At 39.3% G+C, this 23,532-nt stretch overlaps 1 protein-coding gene across 1 annotated transcript in view; it reads right to left on the bottom strand.

The window, feature by feature from the left end:
* Positions 1–21,202, bottom strand: part of RNF11 (ring finger protein 11) — a 46,948-nt gene extending 25,746 nt beyond the window's left edge. The window contains exon 1 of the mRNA XM_028511653.2: positions 20,871–21,202. Within this exon, the coding sequence (XP_028367454.1) occupies positions 20,871–20,993 (123 nt within the window). The 5' untranslated portion in view covers positions 20,994–21,202. The remainder of the gene's footprint in view (positions 1–20,870) is intronic.
* Between the last annotated feature and the right edge of the window lie 2,330 nt (positions 21,203–23,532).

The raw sequence follows: 23,532 nt of genomic DNA, 5'->3' as shown, positions 1-23,532 counted from the left end.
AACCCCAAAGGCTTTGTGGTTTCTGGCAGCAGTGATATTAGCTCATGGCCTGCAACTCAGAGACTGCCTCTGAGGGATTCTTAACCTTCACTGTGGCACAGAACCCATTGGCAATCTGATGAAAATTATGGACCCCTTCTAGGATATTGGTTTTGAATGAATACACAAGATTACCAAGGAAATCGGTTATAGTGAAATGCGGTTCTATCCCTGACCCTATAGGGATCTGTGGACCTAAAGGTTAAGTATTTATCAACCTAAAAATTACATTAAGTTTAAGAATTTAGATCTTATAAGGAGTCCTAGCTAATAAAGTATGTTTTAAGGAATAAGTAAAAAGCATCTTGAGCCCTGACTTCCATGGCTCAGTGGGTTGGGTGTTGTCCTGCAAACCTAAAAGTTGCTGGTTTGATCCAAGTCACAGTACATGCATGGGTTCGGGGCATTCAAGAAGCAACCAATCAGTATTTCTCTCACACACTGATGTTTTTCTCCCTTTCTTCCTCCCTTCACCTCTATATCAATCAATCAATCAATCAATCAATCAATCCAGATAAGAAAACAGTGTGTGTGTGTCAGCGGGGGGAGGAGGTATGTGAAAAATTAAACACTGATAAGCTTACCTCAATATTAAAAAGGGTTCCTTTCCTTTATCTTTTTCTACTCTCACATGCATGTAGATTTCCTGCTAAGATCGACTTTATTTACTTAAGCAAATTTGTGCCAAGGAAACTTCCAAAATAATTTTGTTTAACTTAAAAATAAAAACAAGATGCCTGTATATGAAATCCCCAAATAGTTTATTCACAAATAAAACTATTTCTTTACTCATAGGTATTGCCTTTGGGATCTCTATTGGCAGCAGGTAGAAAATATTATGACAAGTTTGATTATCTGATTGTCCAATATGCAGAATTTTAGAAGAGGTACTGCGAGGGCAGACACATTAACAGCAGATGGAGAACCATCTGACAGTGAGAAAAGACAATGAGAAAGATTAAAACCAGGTATAAGAATGAAAAAAACAGACATCCCAGTAACACAAATAGCCCTACATAATCCAAGACTCTATTACTTCCACAATGTAATAACTAATCTAATAATATTGAAACAATAAAATTGAGATAAAAAAATCTGCTCAGAAGTCAGTATTTCAGTAATTTACAGGAGAATTGAGAATGAAGGGTATTGTGAAGTTTGGAAAAGGATCCAGTTAAGAATCAGTCTTAGTAAGAAAATGTTACCAAAGGTAGTATATTGGAACCAAAAATGTTGGCAAAGGTATTGTAAAAATTTAGATTTTAGACATTTTTTTAATCCAAAATAAATCCTGTTTAAACTTGGAAATTTTCACTTAAATTTAATTATAGTTGTACTTTGTATAATTAGATCCATTAGATTCTCTGATTTTAATACCCCTTCCTCCTTTTTTACTTTTATATGACAGTCCTGATTTTTTGGACGTTATTGCTCCTCCATCACCGAGTGGACTACTTATCAGTACCTATGACTTTAGGGCTCTCTTACCTCCAAATCTACTAATGTTACTTTCTACATTTTAAAAACTATCACAGTAAAAGGCAAGAAACTAGGATACAAATGACCAGTGGAGAAAATGCTAAATAAAATACATGCACTCCATGATGCTGCCAGTAGGTTCTGGGAAGTTGCAACTTTAAATAAAATAATGTAGTATTAAAAAAATTTTTTTTATCGCCCTGGCTGGTGTAGCTCAGTGGATCAAGTGCAGGCTGTGAACCAAAGTGTCGCAGGTTCGATTCCCAGTCAGGATACATGCCTGGGTTGCAGGCTATGACCCCCAGCAACTGCACATTGATGTTTCTCTCTCTCTCTCTTTCTCCTTCCCTTCCCTCTCTAAAAATAAATAAATACAATCTTAAAAAAAAAAAAAATTTAGCCCTGCCTGGTGTGGTTCAGTGAGTTGAGTATGGGCCAGGGAACCAAAGGGTCACTGGTTAGTTGGATTCACAGTCAGGGCACATACCTGGGTTGTGGCCCAGGTCTCCTACTGGGGACCTGCGAGAGGCAACCACACACTGATATTTCTCTCCCCCTCTTTCTCACCCCTCCCCCTCTTTAAAAATAAATAAGTAAAATCTTTAAAAAAATAAATGTGTTTAAAAAACCCCCACAATTTTACCATAGGCGAATCGATATAAATAAGAATTAAGTTCCTATGGCATATTTTTGGTCACAAAAACATTTCCAAACTTCTAAATAAAGACCCAAAACACCTCTGACATTAAAAACTGAATAAATGTGAGCTATTCATACATTTAAAAAAGATTAATAAAAACAAATAAGATAATTCTTTTCCAATCCAGTTATCTTGGTTTCAGGTCGAAGGTGGACAGAGTCCATCCCGGCTACTCAGGACATAAGGAGGGAACCCACCCTGGACAGGATGCCCTTCCATCACAGGGCACACTCACACTCACTCAGATAGGACACCTGAGACACACCAATTCACCCCAAGTGCACATCTTTGGATGTGGGAGGAAACTGGAGTACCTGGAGAAAACCATGCAGGAGTGAGAATATGCCAACTCTACAAAGACAGTAGCCCAAGCCAAGAATCCTCCCTGCCCTTCATTAATTATATAATGAAACCACACTGAAGGAAACAATGTTATTCGAGGACCTGCTGTACCACCATTAACCTTAATTAATAGACAGAAATTGGTGCCTTAAAGGCAATTAATGATAGATATACCATATTTTATTTTGATTTGGGAGAGGAAGGTTAGACAAGGAGCCCTGCCTACAAAAGGAAGAAAAAAAAAGGTAAAAGGGGAATGAGTCACCTACTGAGAATAGAAGAAAGGACATGGGAACACCAAAAACATACTTGGCTAATTTCAGCATTTTGCTGAGTAGCAGCTCTGTTTATCTTCAAATGAAAAAATAGATGTTATATACAGGGGCAGTTTTGTCAGTTTAGCAGAACACTGTTGTGCAATAAACCTACGATTATATGATGTATGAAATATTTTTAGACAACCCACTTCATTATAAAGGAAGTTAGCTCAATTATCTCATTGCCTCAGTTATCACTGTATAAACCACTTCATTCCAATACCCCATTTTCCTGACAGATTCACTCTATCAGAAATGGACTCCTAGGTTCCCACGACTGCCTTTGAGCCAAATCTAGTATATCATATCTACTTTTATTCTTCTACAATTCTTCTGCCACACTGTACAATTACCTCTACTATCTAAAACTCAATTCTCATAAGATGCATAATTCTACTGCAAATCCTATTTCTTCATTTATTATATGGGAATAACAATAAATACTTTCACAGAATTATTATGAAAATCAAGAACTGGTTTCTGATCTGGCCCATAAGGAATCTTTGAATTGCCATTCTGCCATGAAATTTTTTTAAAAGCTGAACACACTGAAAAATCAACAACTCTTCTTAGATCAGTCAGAGAAGTGAGGTCACAGTGCACATTACTGATCCAAAAATTAAAGAGAAAGACAGTTGGATACAGAAAAATCACAACTTACCAGAGCAGAAACCATGAGCAGAATCCATGCTGGGGTAGGAAAACTTAAACAGTAATTAATGGACCACTGGGGGCTCAGAGAGGACAAGTCTGAGTTAAAAACTCCAGAGAGACCTCACACTTTTGTAAATTTTATCTCCAAGAGCTCTACCAGGGCCTCACAGTAAACACCAAAGAAAAATGTGCTTCCAAAAGGGGGAGGAGAAAAGGAATCATTTTGATACACACCAAGAGCATTCTATTCTAATAAAGCCTGCCCTCAAGGGAAACTATCTTGCCAGAGCCAACCATCTGTGATTTTATCAGACCCTAACCCAAGGAAAGGGTAACACTCAAATCCAGCTGGCTCTAGCCTTCCATTCTGGGGGAATGGAAATGTCCAACCCCATTAACCACTTGCCATCCTATCCCACCTAAAATGTGGTGGGGGTGGGGGGACGTGTCACACTTAGAAACACTGGGAATTAAAAATTAAAACAAACATAAAAAATACCACTCTATATACCTATTAGAATAGTGAAAATCCAAAACACTGGCAACATCAAATGCTATTTAGGGTGTGGAACAACAGGAACTCACTCCCTGCCATTGGGAATGCAAAACAGCACAGCCACTGTGGAAGACAGTTTGGTGGTTTCTTACAAAGCTAAACATATTCTTACCAAGTGTGGTCTAGCAATTGTGTTTCTTGCTATTTACCCAAAGTAGATAAAAACTTATGTCCACCCAAACCTGCACATCGATGTTTTTAGCAGCTTTATTTATAATTGCCAAAACCTAGAAGCAACCAACATGTTCTTTATTAGGTGAATAGATAAAATGTAGTACATCCAGACAAAGAAATACCATCTGGTGCTAAAAAGAAATGAGCTATCAAGCCATGAAAAGACATGGAGTAACCTCAACTGCATATTACTAAAGGAAACTTAAATGCGTATTATTGTACTGAGTGAAAGAAGGCAGAGGAAAAGGCTACATACTGTATGACTCTATCATGTCATTCTAATAGAGGCAAAATTATGGAAATAGTAGAAGGATCACTGGCTGCCAGGGATGAGGGAGAGGGATGAATAAGGAATTTTTAGGGCAGGGAAACTATTCTATATGATGGTATTATGATGGAACCATGTCATTATACATCGTCCAAACTTATACAGTATATGTAATACCAAAGAGTAAAAGAATAAAACTGTAATGTAAACTATCAAGTTTGGATGATAATGATGTTTCAATATGGGTTCATTAAAAAAATTCAAGCCCTAACTGGTATGGCTAAGTGGGCTGGGTGTCATCCTGCAAACTGAAAGGTCATCTGATCAATTCCTAGTCAAGGCACATGTCTGGCTTGAAGGCCAGGCCCACAGCTGGGGCGAACAAGAGGCAGCCAATCGATGTTTCTCTCACACATAGATGTTTCTCAACCTTTCTCACTCACTTCCCGTCACTCTAAAACCTTAAAAAAAAAAATTACTGCTAGCCAGTGTGGCTCAGTGTATTGAGTGATGGCCTGCAATCCAAAAGGTCACCAGTTTGATTCCCAGTCTGGGTACATGCCTGGGTTTGCAGGTCAGGTCTCCAAGTTGAGGGGGTGTGAGAGGCAACCGATCAATGTATCTCACACACATCAATGTTTCTCTCCCTATTCCACTCCCTTCCCCCCTCTCTCAAAAAATAAATAAATATTGCGACTCTATGAGACCCAAATGCAACCCTATGAAAATCCCAGCTGGCTTATTTGCATAAATTAACAGCTGATCCTAAAATTCATAAGGAATTACAAGAAACTAACAGTAGTGAAAACAATGTTGAAAATAACAAAGTTGGCAATTCACACTTTCTGTACTTTAAACTTACCAGAAAGCTAAGGTAGTACTAGCATTAAGAATAAATATAAAGATCAATGGAACATAACTGAAGTGTCCAGAAATAAACCCTTACAGACAACTGATTTTGGGCACGAATGCCAAGACAATGGGGAAATAACACTCGTTTCAACAAATGGTGCTGTAGGGACTTCTACTCAAGATGGGAGAATAGGTAAACATGGCTTGACTCCTCATACAACCACATCAAAATTACAACCAAACTACAGAACCATCATTCAGAACCGCCAGAAATCGAGTTGAATGGAAGTCTAACAACTACAGAATTAAAGAATCTACATCCATCCAGACTGGCAGAAGGGGCACAGATGTAGAACAGGCTGGTCCCACATCCATGTGTGGTGGATAAAAATTCAGAAGCGATACCTCGGGAGTGAGGGTCCCAAAGCTCATGGTTCCAGTGCCAGAAAGATAGGTCCTAGTAACTTCTGGCTGCAAAACTAGCAGGAATTGAGTTGGTGGAAGAAAGTTCTGGAGTCCCAAGCAGTTCCTCTTAAAGAGCACACACAAAAAACTTATTCAGACTCACTCCTTCTAAGCTCCAGCCCTGGGCTGGCGAATTGAAAGACATCAGAGGCATACAGGGAGGAAAAGAAGTATCTAGCATCAAGGTGAGAGTTGGGGAATAGCTTTCTCCCAGAGAGAAAGGCAGGCAGAGGCCTTTGTCCCTCTTCTGATCCACCATACAGAGCCCACAGAGGCTGGAGGCAGATGCCATATCTGAGATTCCATCAACCTGGCTAAGATTAATACTGTTTGCCCCACCCTGGAGATACCCTGAGACTCCATCCCACCCAACCTACAAGCCCAATCAAGCTGTTAACAGTGACTTTTCCATATGAATGGTTGGTATTGCCTCATGCTTCACAACTTCCTAAATCTTCTCCAACAAGCAACAGCCAGCCTCAGTGAACCCCCAGGGCCCTGGTACCTCTAGCTAAATGGCCCCAGGCCCAGCACTAGCAGCAGCCAGCCTAGGATCACAGCTTGGCTTCTCCTGGGAATCTCCAAGCCCAGCACAGTGGCAGCCATCTCAGAGTGCTTTATAGTTCATGCAGGGTGGCCTGGGACAGAACACAGGTTGGGGCTGACCTTGCCTGCATCACCTGGGAAACCCCAGAGCCTATGCATCCAGTGGACAGCTACAACCACATCAGAGCACCACCACCCTGCCCCTGCACAGATGATCCTCCACAGAGGGCAGAAGTTGGTGGTCTGTGGTCACAGCCAGTCCTTGTAGCTGACTGACCTGGGTAAATCTCTCCCATTGACCTGCCAACAGCAATCAAAACTCAATTACAAGAGGAGGGTGTACTCAGCTCACACAAAGGTCTCACCTTGAGTACCCAGCTTGGGTGATAGGGGAGGTTGTACCACTGGACCCCACAAAACACCTACTATATTAGGCCATACTACCAAGACAGGGAGTCATAGCAGCTCTACCTAATACATAGAAACAAACACAGGGAGGTTACCAAAATGAGAAGACAAAGAAACACGGCCCAAATGAAAGAACAGATCAAAACTCCAGAAAAAGAACTAAACAAAATGGAGATAAGCAATCTATCAGATGCACAGTTGGAAACAATGATTACAAGGATGCTCAAGGAACTTAGTGAGGACCTCAACAGCACAAAAAAGATCCTGTCAGAAACAAAGGATACACTAATTGAAATAAAGAATAATTTGTAAGGAAATAGTAGATGAAGCCAAAAATCAAATCAATGACTTGGAACATAAGGAAACAAAAAACAACCCATCAGAACAAGAAGAAAAAAGAACAAGTCCCAAACCAGAATCCAAAATGAGGGTAGTGTAAGCAGCATCTGGGACAACTTCGAGTGTTCCAACACTCACGTCATAGGGGTACCAGATGTAGAAGAGCAATAAACTGGAAGTCTGTTTGAAAAATAATGAAAGAAAACTAGGAAATAGATACGCAAGTTCAGGAAGCACAGAGAATCCCAAACAAGATGGATGCAAAGAGGCCCACTCCAAGATACATCATAATTAAAAGACCAAGGGTTAAAGATAAAGAGAGAATCTTAAATGCAGCAAGAGAAAAGCAGTTAGTTACCTACAGGGGAGTTCAGATAAGACTGTCAGCTGATTTCTTAAAAGAAACTTTATAGGCTACAAGAGGTTGGCAAAAAATATTCCAAGGCATGAACAGAAGGGTCCTACAACCAAGATTGCTCTACCCAGCAAAGATATCATTTAGGATTGAAGGGCAGATAAAAATCTTCCCAGACAAGAAAAAAACTAAAGGAGATTATTATCACCAAACCATTATTATAAGAAATGTTAAAGGAACTTATTTGAGAAAAAAGATCAAGACTATGAACAATAAAATAGAAAAAAATAGCACCAATCTATCAACAATTGAATCTAAAAACCAAATCAAGCTAACAAGAAGAGAGACGTCAGAATCATAGATATGGAGAGTGTTTTGCTGGTTTCTAGGTAGGAGTGGGGTATGGGGAATGGCTGAAGAGAGGAGGAGATTAAGAAGTACAAATTGGTAGTTAAAGAATAATCATGGGGAAGTCAAGTGTAGTATAGGAAATGGAATAGCCAAAGAATTTATAGGTATGACCCATGGACATGAACAATGGTGTGGCGATTACCTGAGGGAATGTGTAACACTGGATAAAGGGGGCCAAAGAGGGAAAAATTGGGACAACTGAAATAGTATGATCAATAAAATATAATTTAAAAAATTTTTAACAAAGAAAAAAACAAATGGTGCTGTAACAACAGGATAGCCACACACAAAAGATTAAATTTGAGGCTTCCTATACTAGACACAAAAATTAACTCCAAATGGATCATATACCTAACTGTACAAGCTAAAAATAACTTCGAAGAAAACATAGGAGTAAATCTTTGTCATCTTAGGCAAAACTTAGACACTGTACCAAAAGCTAAAGCACAAAAGAGGATGTGAGGATGATCTGGCTGCAACATCTGTCACCCCATTGATCGCCAGGGTTGATTCAGCAGATATGGCTGGCTAGGCTGGCATCCCCTTCCTCTTTCATCAACCCATGTGCATCCCTCCCAAAGCTGCACACTTGGTCAAAGAAGACAACCTTCCCTACTAGAGGAGAGGACCAGTCTTCAGTGAAGGGTATAGGAGTAGTTGCATTTCCCTGCTAGAACCTCCAAACAAACTCTTAAGGTACATTGTAGGAGAATGCAGGGTAGTCAAACGTCCAAGACTCCAGACACATTTAGATGAGGTGCTGCACATGGCAGTATGCCTTTCTTTAAAATAAAAATAAAAAATAAAGTGACAAAAGAAAAAAATAAAATAAATTTCACTAGAACTAATAACTTTTGTGCTTCAAATAACACTATCAAGAAAGTGAAAAGATAACCCACAAAATGGTAGAAAACTTTTGCAAATCATGTATCTGACAAGGGACTAGAATATATAAAGAACCCTTACAGCTCAATAATGGACAACTCAATTAAAAATGGGCAAATGATCTGCATATACTTCTCCAAAGATGATACACAAATGGCCAATAAGAACACGAAAAGATGTTCAATGTTATTAGCCTTTAGTGAAATGCGGTCAAAATCACAATGAGATACTTTATAGTCACTAAGGTAGTTATAAAATAATAATTAAAAAAAGATAGGAAATTTTGGCAGGAACATGCAGAAACTGAACCCTTGACCTCGGTTGGTGGGTATGTAAAGTGGTATAAGTGCTTTGGAAACCGTTTGACAGTTCCTCAGAAGGTTAAACATAGAATTATATGACACAGTAATTCCACTAGTAGGTATATAACCAAGAGAAATAAAAACACATCTGTATAAAAACTTGTATACAAATGTTCACAGCAGCATTCATAAAAGTCAAAAAGTGGAAACACAATGTTCACCAACTGATGAATGGCTAAACAAAATGAGGTAGATGCATCAAATGGAATATTTCACAACAAAAAGGAATGAAGTCCTGATACATGCTATAACAGACGAATCTTGAAAATGTTATGCTAAGGGAAAAAGGCCAGCCACAAAAAAACACATATTAGTATGTGTATTGGGATGAATTTCTCATTGGGGAAGTGCAAATTAAAACCACAATAAAATATTTCTACACACTTATCAAAATGTCTAAAATAAGACGAACAGTATCAGGTACTGGTAAGGATGTAGTGCAAATAGAACTCTCACACATTGCTGATAGGCGTGTAACTTGGTGAAACCACTTTGGAAAACTATTTGGCAACTTATTTTGAAACGCATCAAAAAAGAGGATGGATTGATAGAGGGATGTCTACGTGTAAAAACAAATATGGCAAAAATGTTAACTGTAGAGTCTAAGTGGTAGGAATATAGGTACCCAAACAATTCTGTCAACTTCTCTGTATTTTGAAAATTACTGTAATAAAATGTTATAGGAAAAACTAAATATATACTTGCTATTGAATACTGTACAGCAATGAAAATGTATGAACTACTATCACATACATATAAGAACACAAATTAATTTCACAATGCTGAACAAATTGTTCTATTTAACTTCAAAGCTAAGCAAAACAAAACCATGGTTATAAGAGGTCAAAATAGTGGTTACCTTTGGGGAAAAGGTACTGACTGTTGGATGGGGTATGAGGGAGTCTTTTGGGTGGTGGAAATAGGCTATGTCTTAATAGTGGTTCTACTATGTAAAAGTTCATTAGGCTATATAGTTAAGATAGATACACTTAAAAATATACTGTTTATTATATACAAACAAAAGTTTTACACAAACATATATGGGGTTGGCAAAAGAAGGTTTACAGTTGTGAGTACATAAAATACAGTTTATTCTTGTATTGTTTATGAATTGCTGTAGTATTTATTTGTATTACAATGGTAAACCTGCTTTTGCCCACTCCTGTATATTATACTTTAACTGTCTGAGATTATATGACTCCCTTTAAATTCATGCTCACAACCTAGTCATTATTCTTTTGGCTTCAAGTTCTCCAACTCATAGTTTAATAAGGATAGCTCTTTTGCTTTTATTCATTTTTATCACACATAAACTTCATTTGAAATCTTCAGAACCTAAAAAAGTAAATTTGTGAGTCACTGCCTTATCATAACTCAATCCCCCAACTTCAAAGTCTACATCAAACAATGTAATACTTGATTATATACTATTTCATACTAAACTAAAAAATGCTTCATGTATATACATTAATCTTGTTCCCTTAACTAAAATGGCAGCTCCTCATGAGTAAAGGACTCATTTCTCCTTTCCTCTTGGTGCCTAACACATCCTGACGGACAGAAAATAGGTATCAACGTCTTGTTTTTCATCCTTAAAGCCTTGCTACTCAGTTTATAGTAAACCGTTTTCCCCCCGCCCCCAAATATAAGAATTAAAGGGTTATACAAAATTATGTGTAATTTTAACTAGTTGGGTCAGTTATAAAAGTCTCACTCTTCTTAAAGTCATTCTGCCTCTTAAGAAACTCAGAAAATTTAAAGAAACTTAGAAACAAATATATCTGGACAACTGCTTTCTTTTTCACACTTTTGGATCCCTTAGTTACTTTACTGTATGTTCTCTGGGTTAAGTAACAAGATAATTACTCAAATGGCCCCTGGGAGCACACTCCAGGTTGGCTATTTAATTAAAATCTAGGTATATGACGAGGTCTGTCCAGAAGGTGTCCAGCCATATACTATGAAAAATAGAGGCACTTATTGAAGAAGATACAAGAAACATTGTATATAGGATGATGACACCTCAATCTTCTTCAAGTAGGCTCCTTGGGACCTCACACAGTTCTTCCAATCACTATCAGCTGCCCTGTCATGTTTTCCTGAATCTCATTGATGGTATGAAATCTCTTCCCTTTCAAAGGTGATTTTAATTTTGGGAAACCAGAAGTCACATGGCGCCAAATGTGGGCTGTAGTGGGGCTGAGTAACCTGGGTGCTTTGATGTTTCACCCAATAACTCTGCACAAGATGTGAGGCATAAGCGGGAGTGTTGTTGTGATGAAGCTGCCAATCACCAGTTGCCCATAACTGTGACCTTCTGAATCATCTGAATAGTTTCCACAGAGGAATGTTCAAGCTTAATGCAAACTCTGATGCAGATTCGTTGCTCTACTCCCTCAGTCATTTTGAATGTGCCAGCCACACAATACACATGCTCACTCAATGGCATCTATTGCCCTCAGAGACTAGTACAGTGAAGTCGTCATTGTTCATGCATGTGCATTCCAGTCCACTCTCTTTGGTTGCCAGGTTACACTGACATCATGCAAACCTTTCTCATTACATTAACAATGACTGGACTTTTTTCAGACAGACCTTGTATGTGCATTTACATTAAACTAAACACAAAGTATTCTTTTTTTAATTGAATGATTATTTTTAGAGAGAGAGAGAGAGAAAAAGAGGGAGAGATAAACATCTATTTGTTTTCTACTTATTTATGAATTCATTGGTTGATTCTTGTATGTGCCTTGACCAAGTATCAAATATTTCATGTATTGGGATGGGGCTCTAACCAAAGAGCTAGCGGGCCAGGGCAAAGTATTCTTAATTAGATAAAATAAAGGAACTCTTAAGACTTCAAAAGTAACATACCATAAAGCCAAACTGAATGTCAAAATGAAAAGGTCACGCAGCTTCTCCAAGAGCAGAAAATTCTGCTCTTATCACTTTACTTCCTGATTTGCATATAGCAATCTCTTCTGCCATTAAAATCACACTTTGGTTGTCTACAACCAGCTTTTCCTTACATTTTTCACTCATTTTCTACTTACTGTGAGTCTTTAGTATCTTTACCATCTTACTCTTAATTTCATTTATATCACAATTGCAAAAATCCTGGATTCTGGGCTTGTTAGCAATATTGTAAGTGTTTGTTAAATTCATTATTAGATTTCTGGCCAAGATGGAGGCATAGGTAGATACACTTCGCCTCCTCACACAACCAAAAGAAGGACAAGCACCAATTTAAAAACAAAAACTAACCAGAACTCTCAGAAAATTGAATTGTATGAAAGTCAGACAACCAAGGTGTTAAAGAAATATTCATCCAGAATTGTAGGAGGGGCAGAGACAGTTGGGGCAGAGAGAACACATGGTGAGGCAGTGGCTGGTAGACCAGGCAATACCACAATTGCATACAGATAAAATAGATAAAAACTACGAGGATCAACTGGTGAGCAAGTAATCCCAGCCCAGGACAGAACATGCAACCCAGGGTTCCAGTGCTCGGCAAATAAAGCCTGGTAACCTTAACTGCAAAAACAAGTGGGGGCTGCAGTAGGGGAAGAAACTGCCAGTCTCTCAGGAGAATCCATTTGAGGGACCCAGAGGGCCCTAAAATGTACACAAACCTACCCACTCAGAAATCAGCACCAGGGCAGGACCTGGAAGGGCATCATTCTCTTGTGGGAACCGGAGGGAAGTGATTTAAAGCAGGGCAAAAGCTGAGCAAGCGGCACTGTTCCCTCTCTGACCCCCTCCCACATACAGTGCTACAACTCCACGAAGCAGACTGCCCCACTCTGGTGAATACCTAAGGCTCCACTCCTTACGACTAACAGGGTGACAACAAATCGAGGAGACAAAGAAATATGGCCCAAATGAAAGAACACATCAAATCTCCATAAAAAGAACTAAGTGACAAGGAGATTGCCAACCTATCAGATGCAGAGTTCAAAACACTGGTAATCAGGATACTCACAGAAATGATTGAGTATGGCTGAAAAATAAAGGAAGAAGAGAAGGTTATACAAAGTGAAATAAAGAAAAATATACCAGGAACCAACAGTGAAGGGAAGGAAACCTGGACTCAAATCCACGATTTGGAATGAAAGGAAGAAATAAGCATTCAACTGGAACAGAAAGAAGAAACAAAATTCAAAACAAAGAGGAAAGGCTTAGGAACCTCTGGGACAATTTTAAATGTACCAACATCTGAATCATAGGGGTGCCAGAAGGAGAACAGGAAGAGTAAAAAATTGAAAACTTATTTGAAAAAATAATGAAAGAAAACTTCCCCAATCTGGACAAGAAAATAGACATACAAGTCCAGGAATCTCAGAGTCCCAAACAAGTTGGAACCAAAGAGGACCACACCAAGACACATCGTAATTAAACTGCCAAAGATGAAAGATAAGGAGAGAATCTTAAAAGCAGCAAGAGAAAAGAGTTACCTACAAAGGAGTTCCTATAAGACTATAAGCTGATTTCTCAAAAGAAACTTTTCAGGGAAGAAGAAGCTGGCAAGAAGTATTCAAAGTCACTAAAAGCAAGGGCCTATATCCAAGATTACTCTATCCAGCAAAGCTATCATTTGGAATGGAAGGGCAGATAAAGTACTTCCTAGACAAGCTAAAGTTAGGAGTTCATCATCACCTTATTATATGACATGTTAAAGGGACTTATCTAAGAAAAAGAAGATCAAAACTATGAACAGTAAAATGACAACGAACTCACAACTATCAACAACTGAACCTCAACAACAACAAAAAAACCTAAGCAAACAACTAGAACGGAAACAGAATCATAGAAATGGAGATCACATGGAGGGGGAAGGCAGAGAATGGGAGAAAAGGTACAGGGAATAAAAATGTAAATGGTAGGCACAAAATAGACAGGGGGAGGTTAAGAATAGTATAGGAAATGGAAAAGCCAAAGAACTTATATGCATGACCCATGGATATGAACTAGGTGGGGGGGGGGATTGCTGGAGGGAATGGGGGTACTGGGAGGAGGGTGGCAAAGGGGAGATTAAAAAAATGGGACAACTATAATAGTATAACCAGTAAAACATACTTAAAATTTATTATTAAAAATTACTGGTAAGGAATCAATTTCTGGACATTTGTTACAGCCTATTTTTTAAATAACCTACTTGAGTAAATGACAGAAATAACTCTTTGTTTGAAGGAAGATAATACACAGAAGATAATTATATTCAAAAAGGGCTTGAGACAAGATGACAAAGAAATATGACATTTAACTCCAACTGTATTTACAATTATCCTCTTTTCACTCCCCTCCTCATTTCCAGATTTCAACTTGGCTAGACATAATAAAGACAGAAGGCAGGAAGAAAGGATGCAAGTTGAATTTTAAAAGAGTCACGGGGAACCTATAGCAGCCATTCTCTGACAATTTTTCTGTTTAAAGGAAACCAAATAAAATTAAGACCTTTTAAAAAAGGATCCCATTCTAAAGTATTATGATTTTAAAAGATCTGGATTTTATAATAAAATATAAAGGTTTCTAGAAAGTATTAACTAAAAAAGATTTTAAGAAAAGTCAAGTTTTTGGATCTTATGCACCAAGTAACTTGTTACCCCATCTTCTCAAGTTACCCTATAATTAGCTACAGAATTAAAGTGACACAGACTGCCCTAGTCTTAAAGGTGCATACATTCTTAATGGCAAAGAATCAGCCTTAATTAAAGGACATCCAGAGTGGGAGATGGGGAGTGAACAAACAAAACTCCTGCAACAAAAATTATAAGTAAATAAGCAAACAAATAATCTTTGCTTATTTATTTAAAAAAAAATCAGGGCAAGCTGAGCTACATAGAAAACAAACCAAACTCAAATGAAAAAGATATGGAAAGATTAACTTTCTCAATCCTCATGCACTTGATAAATTAGAAGTGACGGCAAAACTGAATACAGTCAGATAAAAATAGTTAATGTGGGAGAGAAAAACTAGCATAACGCTTTAAAGTACAAAGGCCAAACATTAAAGCACACGATTCTGGGAACAATTTATACAGAAGCAAACAAGCATAAAACTTCACATTCTTACAGAAAAACAGTAACTGAATTTCCCATTTACTCAAGTATTTGAGTGCCTGCTATGTGAAAAGCATAGTTCTAGCAAGCAAAGATGAATCATCAGACTTGGGACTCTAGTAGAGGAGATGTAACATTGTTATAATTAAACTCGAATAGGAAGCATAAAGAAAGTGTCCTAAGAATGGTAAATGAAGTGTTCTGAGAATGGTAAATGAACTCCTCAAGGAGTTCAGATTAAGAAGTCATTCATATTGGGGGAGATCAGAAAAAGATTCATGGCATTTTAGCTGGACCTTGAAAGCTAGGATTTACACTGGAAATTAAGAGAAGAGCATTCCTGGCGATGGGAATAGAATGAGCAAAGGCAGAGGATGGAAAACAGAAGGCATACACAGATTACAGCAAACTTCAGTCTCACTAGAGTCAGACTCAAAAATCTGGAGAAGTATAAAAGGAGACAGATTATGACTTTGACAGAGATCTAAAACAGACACCTTCAATGATGAGTCATGAAGAATCATTATAGATTAAGAGGCAAGGGATCTGATCTGGATAGAATTTGTCTAGCAGCAAGGAATGAAATGAATGGGGAGGAGAGATGTCAACTAGGTTACTGTGGGAGGTAATGAAGACCTCAAATGTGATGGTGACAGTATAAGAGGGAGATGGCATAGTTCTACATTAATTACTGGGTGTCTCCAATGAGTGAGGTAACATTCCACTCCACCTAGTAAATTTAAAATCTTTCATCATTCTAATTTTTAAGGAATCTGTAATCTGAAAAAACAGTAATTGTTAAAGCACCAGAGCTAATTTTTAAGGCAATATGTGATTTCCAGATAAATCATACAAACAAAATCAGGAGTCAGAGGGGAAAAAATGGTCAGGGAAGGCTTTATTAAGGAGGTTGAAGTTATTCTGAACCTCAATGAAAAGGCAGGACTTCAAGAGGGGAAGGTTAAAATTTCATACATAGGGCATTTTTTTTTTAATTAAATAATTTGTTCATTAAGACCAAGATATGTTAAATACATTTTCAGTGCTGGGCTACCATTTCCACCAAAATGCTAAAACCTAAAAAAAAAACAAAACAAACAAAACTTCAATTACTTCAATTCGACTTCATAAAGGTATCAGGAAAACAAGATACTAATATATTACAGCTCTGAATGCTTAAAAATAAGCATTTTATTATAGTCTAGATTTTTAAAGTTGCAGTGTTGCTTTTAATGAGTTCTATAGGAGATGAAGCCTTTTTTAAAAAAAAGTATCTTGAAGAAAGCTTTACTCAGTCACAATTTGAAATATCCAAAATGCTATGATTTGTTACTTGTAAAAGAAGCTCTTCAAAACACAACATAACCTAATAAACTCTTTTCATATTTTATGTGTAAGTGATAAACAGAATTTGAATTTGGATCCATCAGACTCTAAAACCAGAGCTACATTTGCACTCACTGCTGTATTCACAGTAATTGATTTTATTTGCTTTAAAAATATCAAGCATATTTAAAAAAAATTTTTTATCCTCACCCAAGGACATCTTTTTATTCATTGCTTTTAGAGACAGAATAAGGGAGAGAGATAAATATGGATGTGAGAGAGAAACGTAGATTGGTTGTCTCCCTTCCCTGCCCTGACTGGGGACTATTATTCAGTATCCTTTTGGTTTATGGGACAATGATGCTCAACCAACTGAGCCACCTGACCAAGGCAGGATTAAGCTCTTTTAATAGAATGCGACTCTTGAATTAGCATATGACAAAGAGGCTCTTAGAGTGACAGTGGTACCTCAACCAGTTCACATCTTTGGGCCCTGGGCTACCAACCAGGCCCTTTCTTCCTAAAGACCTTCATTCCCTACTCTTCCAATGACTTACCCAACCCCTCTGAGACTATCCTGGATGGGCCAATTTCCTTTATATTATTCCTAAACACTCAGGAAAGAGAGAATTAGAGAGCATGTCAAATTTCTTTATTTTTACCTTTAAATTCAAGAAAAGCTGTAACTTCTTCCCTGCAATTTTTAAGGACACGGATTAAAGTACTTTCTCATAAAACAAATGTTTTGTTATAGAATATATACAGGGTGAAAAAAACCTACATTATAATTATTGTAAACTAATTCCTATATTCAGTATTATTGAGATTTGATTTTTAAAATTGATTCTTTAAAAGTGATCTGTAATAAAGGGGAAAAGGCACTATGAATATACATATTTCTTATAAGACATTCAAATGCACTTGACTCAAAATACATACATAAATTCATTCAAAAGAAATACATTCATTCAACCAACAATTGAGTGCCTAATGTGTGCCAGGTACTATCCTAGGTACTTGTAAAACAATTTTTAATAAAATCCCCTTTCCTTGGGGAGTTTACCACTTAGTGGGAGGAGACAGATAATAAACAAATGTAAGTAAGGATAGTATATCATAAAGTGATAAATGCCATGGGGACAAAACAGAATAGAGTAGGGAAGAATTCCAGGATGTTGTGGCAGGTTGCAATTTTAAATAGGGTGGTCAGAGAAGGTTTAAAGTGTCTTTTGAGTAAAGACTTGAAGACGGTGAGGGAGTCAGCCACCGGATACCTGGGGTAAGAGCACTCCAGGCACAGAAACCAGGGCAAAGGTCGTGGAATATCCTAGCAACTAGGAAACCAGAAAGGTTAAAGGGAAGCCAGCAGTGGGGAGGGCAGTGCAGGTGTCAAGAGACACATGTGCGTGGGGCAGAGGGTAAAGATTATATAGGGTTTATGAGGCACTGTAAGGAATTTGGCTTTTATGTTGAATGAAATGGGGATCCACAGAAGGTTGAGCAGGGTGTCATGATCTGTTTTACAAGAATCACTCTGGGTGCTGAGTTTTAAGAACAGAAGAGACTGGGTAGGAGACTGCTAAAGAAACCCAGGAGAGAAATATGTACTTCCTATAAACTTTGACTGTAATGGTGCAATGCTTACTTTTAACCAAAATAAAAGATCTGTCAGATCCTGCTAACAGGAAATAACTAGAATTTACAAACAAGTTTACAATATCGAGTTCTTGGCATATATTTACATTGTGCAACACAAACACAAAAATTCTTAACTACTCACTACAGAAAAATACCAGTGTGTTCCCTTATAATCAGCTATTTCCTTTATAAAAAATTTTTTAAGCCTACTGCAGCTGAGACTATTTAAAGAAATTAGCCAAAGTTTTGTAACTGTTAATTATGTACTATTTAATGAAAAAAAAAAAGTTACTTCTGTCCACTGAAAATATAAATAATTTATCTTGGATTGGTGTTTCTCAGGTCATCTAAATAAAGCATTCCTAAAAATCTTATTTCCTTCAGGGGAAACAATTTTTTTTCTAACAAAGTTTCTCTTTTTATGTTCCCATTTTTCAAAGAAATTATTTCCTTTCAATTGCCACCAAATTTGCATATCAGCATCTGGGCCATTCATTTCAAGAAGGTGAACCACAAAAAACTCCTACAGTCAAAAATAACATGTTTCAAAGAAATGTTCCTTCATGATGCAAAAAAAAAAAATCCTCTCATTATCATCTAGTCTTCCTGGAAAAGGCAAATAAAACTCTCAACACTATGTTATCATAAAAGATAAGAGAAAAAGGGTAATAAGTCAAAGATACTTAATTTGCATGGAAAGGGACTGGGAACATGAAAGGAGATTTTGAAACAAAAATTCACACCTCTACAAAAAACTTGCTGATAAAACTGAAATAAGCAAATACATAGCCTTACAGTATTTTGAGGGAAACAGAAAGTAAAATATAAACAATTTACTTGCTTCAAAGATTGAGAAAGACATACAGATTTAGCTTGGATTTTTTAAAAGAGACTTCCCCTGTGACTTTGTTTGGAAGAAATGGATGTGTAAACTTACAAAACATATTACTGAATTCATATTTGTTAGTTCATTCAATTTTTAAGTGTTTTTTTTTTTTTGTGCCAGAAACTGCACAAAGCATTGGGGACATACATCATGTTCTCAGGGCTTATAGTCTTCATTTACCTCACAGTTACTGAGTATCTGCTATGAGCCAGATGCTGGGGGATACAAGAACAAACTGGAGACAGACACAGGGTCCCTACTTGCATGCAGTTTACACTGTGGGAGGAGGGAAATGCCTCAAGCATGACACATACATCTAACTAAACAAGGATATTAACACTCGAGGTGTTCTTTGTGCTGTTTATGGAAATGTAGAGGGTACAGGGGGACACAAACAAGGGACTGATGGGTTCAGGATGGGAGGCAGGGGAATGAGGAGACAGGAGAGCTGAGTCCTCAAAGAGGATTATATGTTCACCTGGCCGACCTTGGGGGAAGGGCTCCAAGCAGAAGGAGCAACTGAAGCAAAGGCACAGAGGTATGAACAGGCTGGTGGTATATGTGGTAAACCTGGAATACAGAACTGAGATAAATCATGGAGGCTTCTGTATGCCACAATCAAGATTAGACTTTACTGGTATTTAGGAAAAGCCACTGAAGGGTTTTATTCAGAAAACCAGCTTGTGTGATCAGGTTTTTCTGGTGTCATGAGACACTGGTTTACACAGGAATGAGAAAAGAATAACACTAGATAATGATGTCACCATGAAACAACAAAGGAGGCTGCCCAATTAGAAAACTGAACCCCCTCAGGAAAAAAATGAAGCCACTTAACTATGCAAGCTCTTCTGGAAAAAAAGTTTTTAACTAACATCATTCAAAACTGAAGGAGTGGAAAGGTTTGTATATATTACAGATTATAACATCCATGTTTCTTAAGTTTTCTCAAGAGGGCTGATATCTCTGTATTAATTGTGTAGACACATCTGGGTATGCTGATAGCTGTACGAAAAGCAATGAAACTACTCAGGAGGAAGTCTTTGATACAAAGCGAGAAACACGAGTAACAGAAGGTATTTCTAAAGTCAGGTTTAAAGGTTTCCAAAGTTCAAGACAATCAAGTTTTATTAAGTCAGAGCGTTTAAAAGGTGTGCCATGGGGTGGAGTAAAGAAGGAGTTTAAAAATTAATATATAAATATATAAACAAGTAACACTCTCTCTCTTTTTTTAAACAACTCTTGACATAATGGGACTAAAATCACCAAGAAGATCTTCTTCCAAGTAGAAGAAAATGAACACCAGGTCCAGTTAATACAAACAGGGAAGGGGGAGATGAGGGAGGGAAAAGAGTATGATCGAACATGAAAACGTAAATGGGGTGGGGGGCAAACAACCATCCAGAAACCATAATCCAGTTAGCTGTGAGATAAGAAAATCATCTCCAAACCTCACAGCTCAGACCCCACGACTCAGACATAAAGGCAGGAAAATGTTACTCCCAACTCCACAAGCGAACCACCAGCCCCTGGCCATGAGGATATACACGATCACATACTCAGATCCAAGAATTCAAGGACAGAGTACCATCACCACACCGTGCTTAAGAGGTGAAGGATGCCCCCAATCCTGGGAGTGGGGAGCAATCTCCCTCAGATCTAGCCCTATGGGGGTCAACGCGCCGCCTCCCGGCCCCGCAGGCCAGGCCTTGCAGAGGCCAGGGCTAGTGACAGCCTTGAGGCCCCCTCAATCTGGGCCGGAGGTGCCTCTAACTCGCACCCCGTCTTCTTCAACATACACCCTCCCCTACCTGATATGGCGGCGGAGGCTCCTGATCCGGCTCCGTCCCCTCGCCAAAACTAGCCCGGTCAGACTGAGACTCGTGAAGCAGGGAGATGTCATCCGAAGTGGGGGATTTGAGGCAGTTCCCCATCTTCCAGGGCTAGGGTTTGTGATCTGCGGGGTAGGGGGAGAAAGCAGTGGCGGGGTCTTTCTTGAGCTCCGCGGTCAGCCTCGGTCAGCGAGGTGGGGTCGGACGGCAGGCCCGGGCTCAGGCGGCAGCGGCTCCCCCGCCCCCGGGTGCCGCCAAAGGGCCGCTCATGCCAGCCCCCGGGGGTGGGGGCTCAAGGCTGGGCCGCGGGCTCCGCTGGGGTCGCGGCAGTAGCCTCCTGCGAGGCGGCGATGTGGTGGGGGGGGGCGGGCGGGGAGACGAAACACTTCCCCACCCCGCCCCCCCGCGGGGCGGCGGCGGCCACGGAGCTGCTGGGTCTAATCCAGGTCAGGAGGGGGGGGCGCGGCCGTCGCCGCTGCCTCAGCTGCTGCCTCAGCTGCTGCTGCCCTTGCAGACGCCGGAGCCGCTGCCGCGGGCCTCATCCTACTCCGCCTCAAAGCGGCGGCGGCGGCCAAAACGAGGCCAGCTGCGGCCCCGCGTCACGCCGCCGTGCGTGCTCTGGTCCCGCCCCCGGCGCCAGGAGGCGTGGGCAGCTCGGGCTGCGACCCCCCTACGTTCCCCCCCCCCGCCCCCCGCACCACGCCTCAGTCAGCTGTTCTTGGAGCTACGTCTGTGTCTGCTCAGCCTGTTGGTTCGGTACCTGACCCCGAAACCTCTCTAAAGTTTCCGGTGCTTCGCACAGCTACTTTTCCCTCCTCGCAGGTCTCAGCTCTTGCGTGTGCACTGCTCCGACAGTCTTCTCACAACCTTTTGCCAAGAGATCTATTTATAAACCTACATCTGAATGTAACACTCCCATGGTTAAAGGATTAAATGGCTTCCTCTTTATACCTTAAAGATAAAATCCAAGCTCATTAACGAACCTTCCCAGGCTATCCAGTCACTTCCTAATCCTACTACATCACAGCCAGAGAGATTCTTCCTCTAGTTGTATATCTCAGATTGTTCTCTTGTGTTCCCACCACCACAGTCCAAGCCACCACTCTTTCTTATCCACAACTATTGCGATACTCACAGCTGTGCTCTCTGCATTCACCCTGGCCGGGTCGGACGGAGACTCGTGAACAATTGACTTATCTTCTTAAAATGTAAATCTGATCATGGCGTTCCGTTTAAAACCTTCAACATCTTCCCAATAGTGCTATGACTAAGTATTAATTTTTAAGTGGTTTACAAATCTGCCTACCTCCCTAATCTCATTAGTAGCTTGTCTCCTCACATATTCTAAACTCTAGGTTGTCTAGAAAACTGTTGAGGCCTTTACCCGTATTGTTTCTTTAACAGGAATTCACTCTGGACCTTCTACCTCTCTCAAGCTAACCATTATCCCCATTCAGACTTCCTGGGCTCAATTGATTCTCTTGGGAAACCTCTCTGACCTTCCAGTCTGGGTTAGTCAGCCCAGCTCAGTCCCTGGGCTTTTCTCTGTCACAGTCTGATCAGGCTGAATCATCTGTCTTCTGTGCAAGGTCTGGCCCATTGCCTGAGGTAGAATAGTCTCACTTCTTGGAATGAACAACTCGAAAAGCAATGTATGCAAAGGAAAAACAAGTTACAAGAAAGATGAGAATGTTCCTGATACTCATTCAACAAGAAGACAAGAAGTGAGTCTTGACACCTTTTCTTTTGTCCACCGTTTACTGATTTTATTTATTTATTTTAAAGTATTTATTTATTTATTTAGGCTCCAGATCCTAAGCACTAGGAAAACTGATTTATCAGATCTCACTTGTTCCTGATGGAGCCCAGATTCCAGCTGGGAATACAAACAGATGAATCCTCTGCTTCACCCACCAGAGATTTTTAGAGGACCCAGAAGAGAGTCATTAGACCATCTGGGTGAGGATCTGGAAGGATTCTTGGAGTCCTTATTCTACAAAATCACTATTTATTTAAGTGCATTCATATCCCATAGTAAATATAACTTTTTTTTTTTGCTGTATGTTCTTCTCCAAGACTTGCCTTCTTCCCCATAATAAGCTCCCACCTAAATAGGTATATAATTTATGCCATGTTTGTATCAAAATCTTTCACACACCCCACAAAGTGATTTTTTAATTCTTTCTAGCTTGGAAAAGTGAAATTATTGGATCCTTTGGGGACAGAATTTCAAGCATATGCCTCTTTTACCCCCTTGCCATTTCCTTGTATTCTCTAATTGCAACAGCTTCTTAATGAAGCCCTTGCCTCTGAATCATCTGTCTATTCTCCACACTATTGCCATGAAAAAAAAAAATGTGATCACAGAGCATTCATAGACTTGTGGTTCAGAAATTTTGCATGGCATTAAGGCCTTGCACCATTTGGTCCCATCCTTATCTCCAGCTCCAACTAGGCATCCTTGCACTCCAGTCGCATCGCACTACTTGCCATGCCCTCAATTTCCCTATGCTTTTCCACTTCTGACTTTTTGGCAGGCTATCTATCCCTTCTGTTGAAATTCAGCCATCTTTTTTAAAAATTTTATTTTAATCATTGTTCAAGTACAGTTTTCTGCCCTATCTCCCATTCCAGTCCACCC

Source organism: Phyllostomus discolor, chromosome 5, assembly GCF_004126475.2.
Source record: "Phyllostomus discolor isolate MPI-MPIP mPhyDis1 chromosome 5, mPhyDis1.pri.v3, whole genome shotgun sequence".
NCBI lineage: Eukaryota > Metazoa > Chordata > Mammalia > Chiroptera > Phyllostomidae > Phyllostomus > Phyllostomus discolor.
Note: the sequence above shows the minus strand (reverse complement) of the source record. Positions and strands in the feature narration are given on the sequence as shown.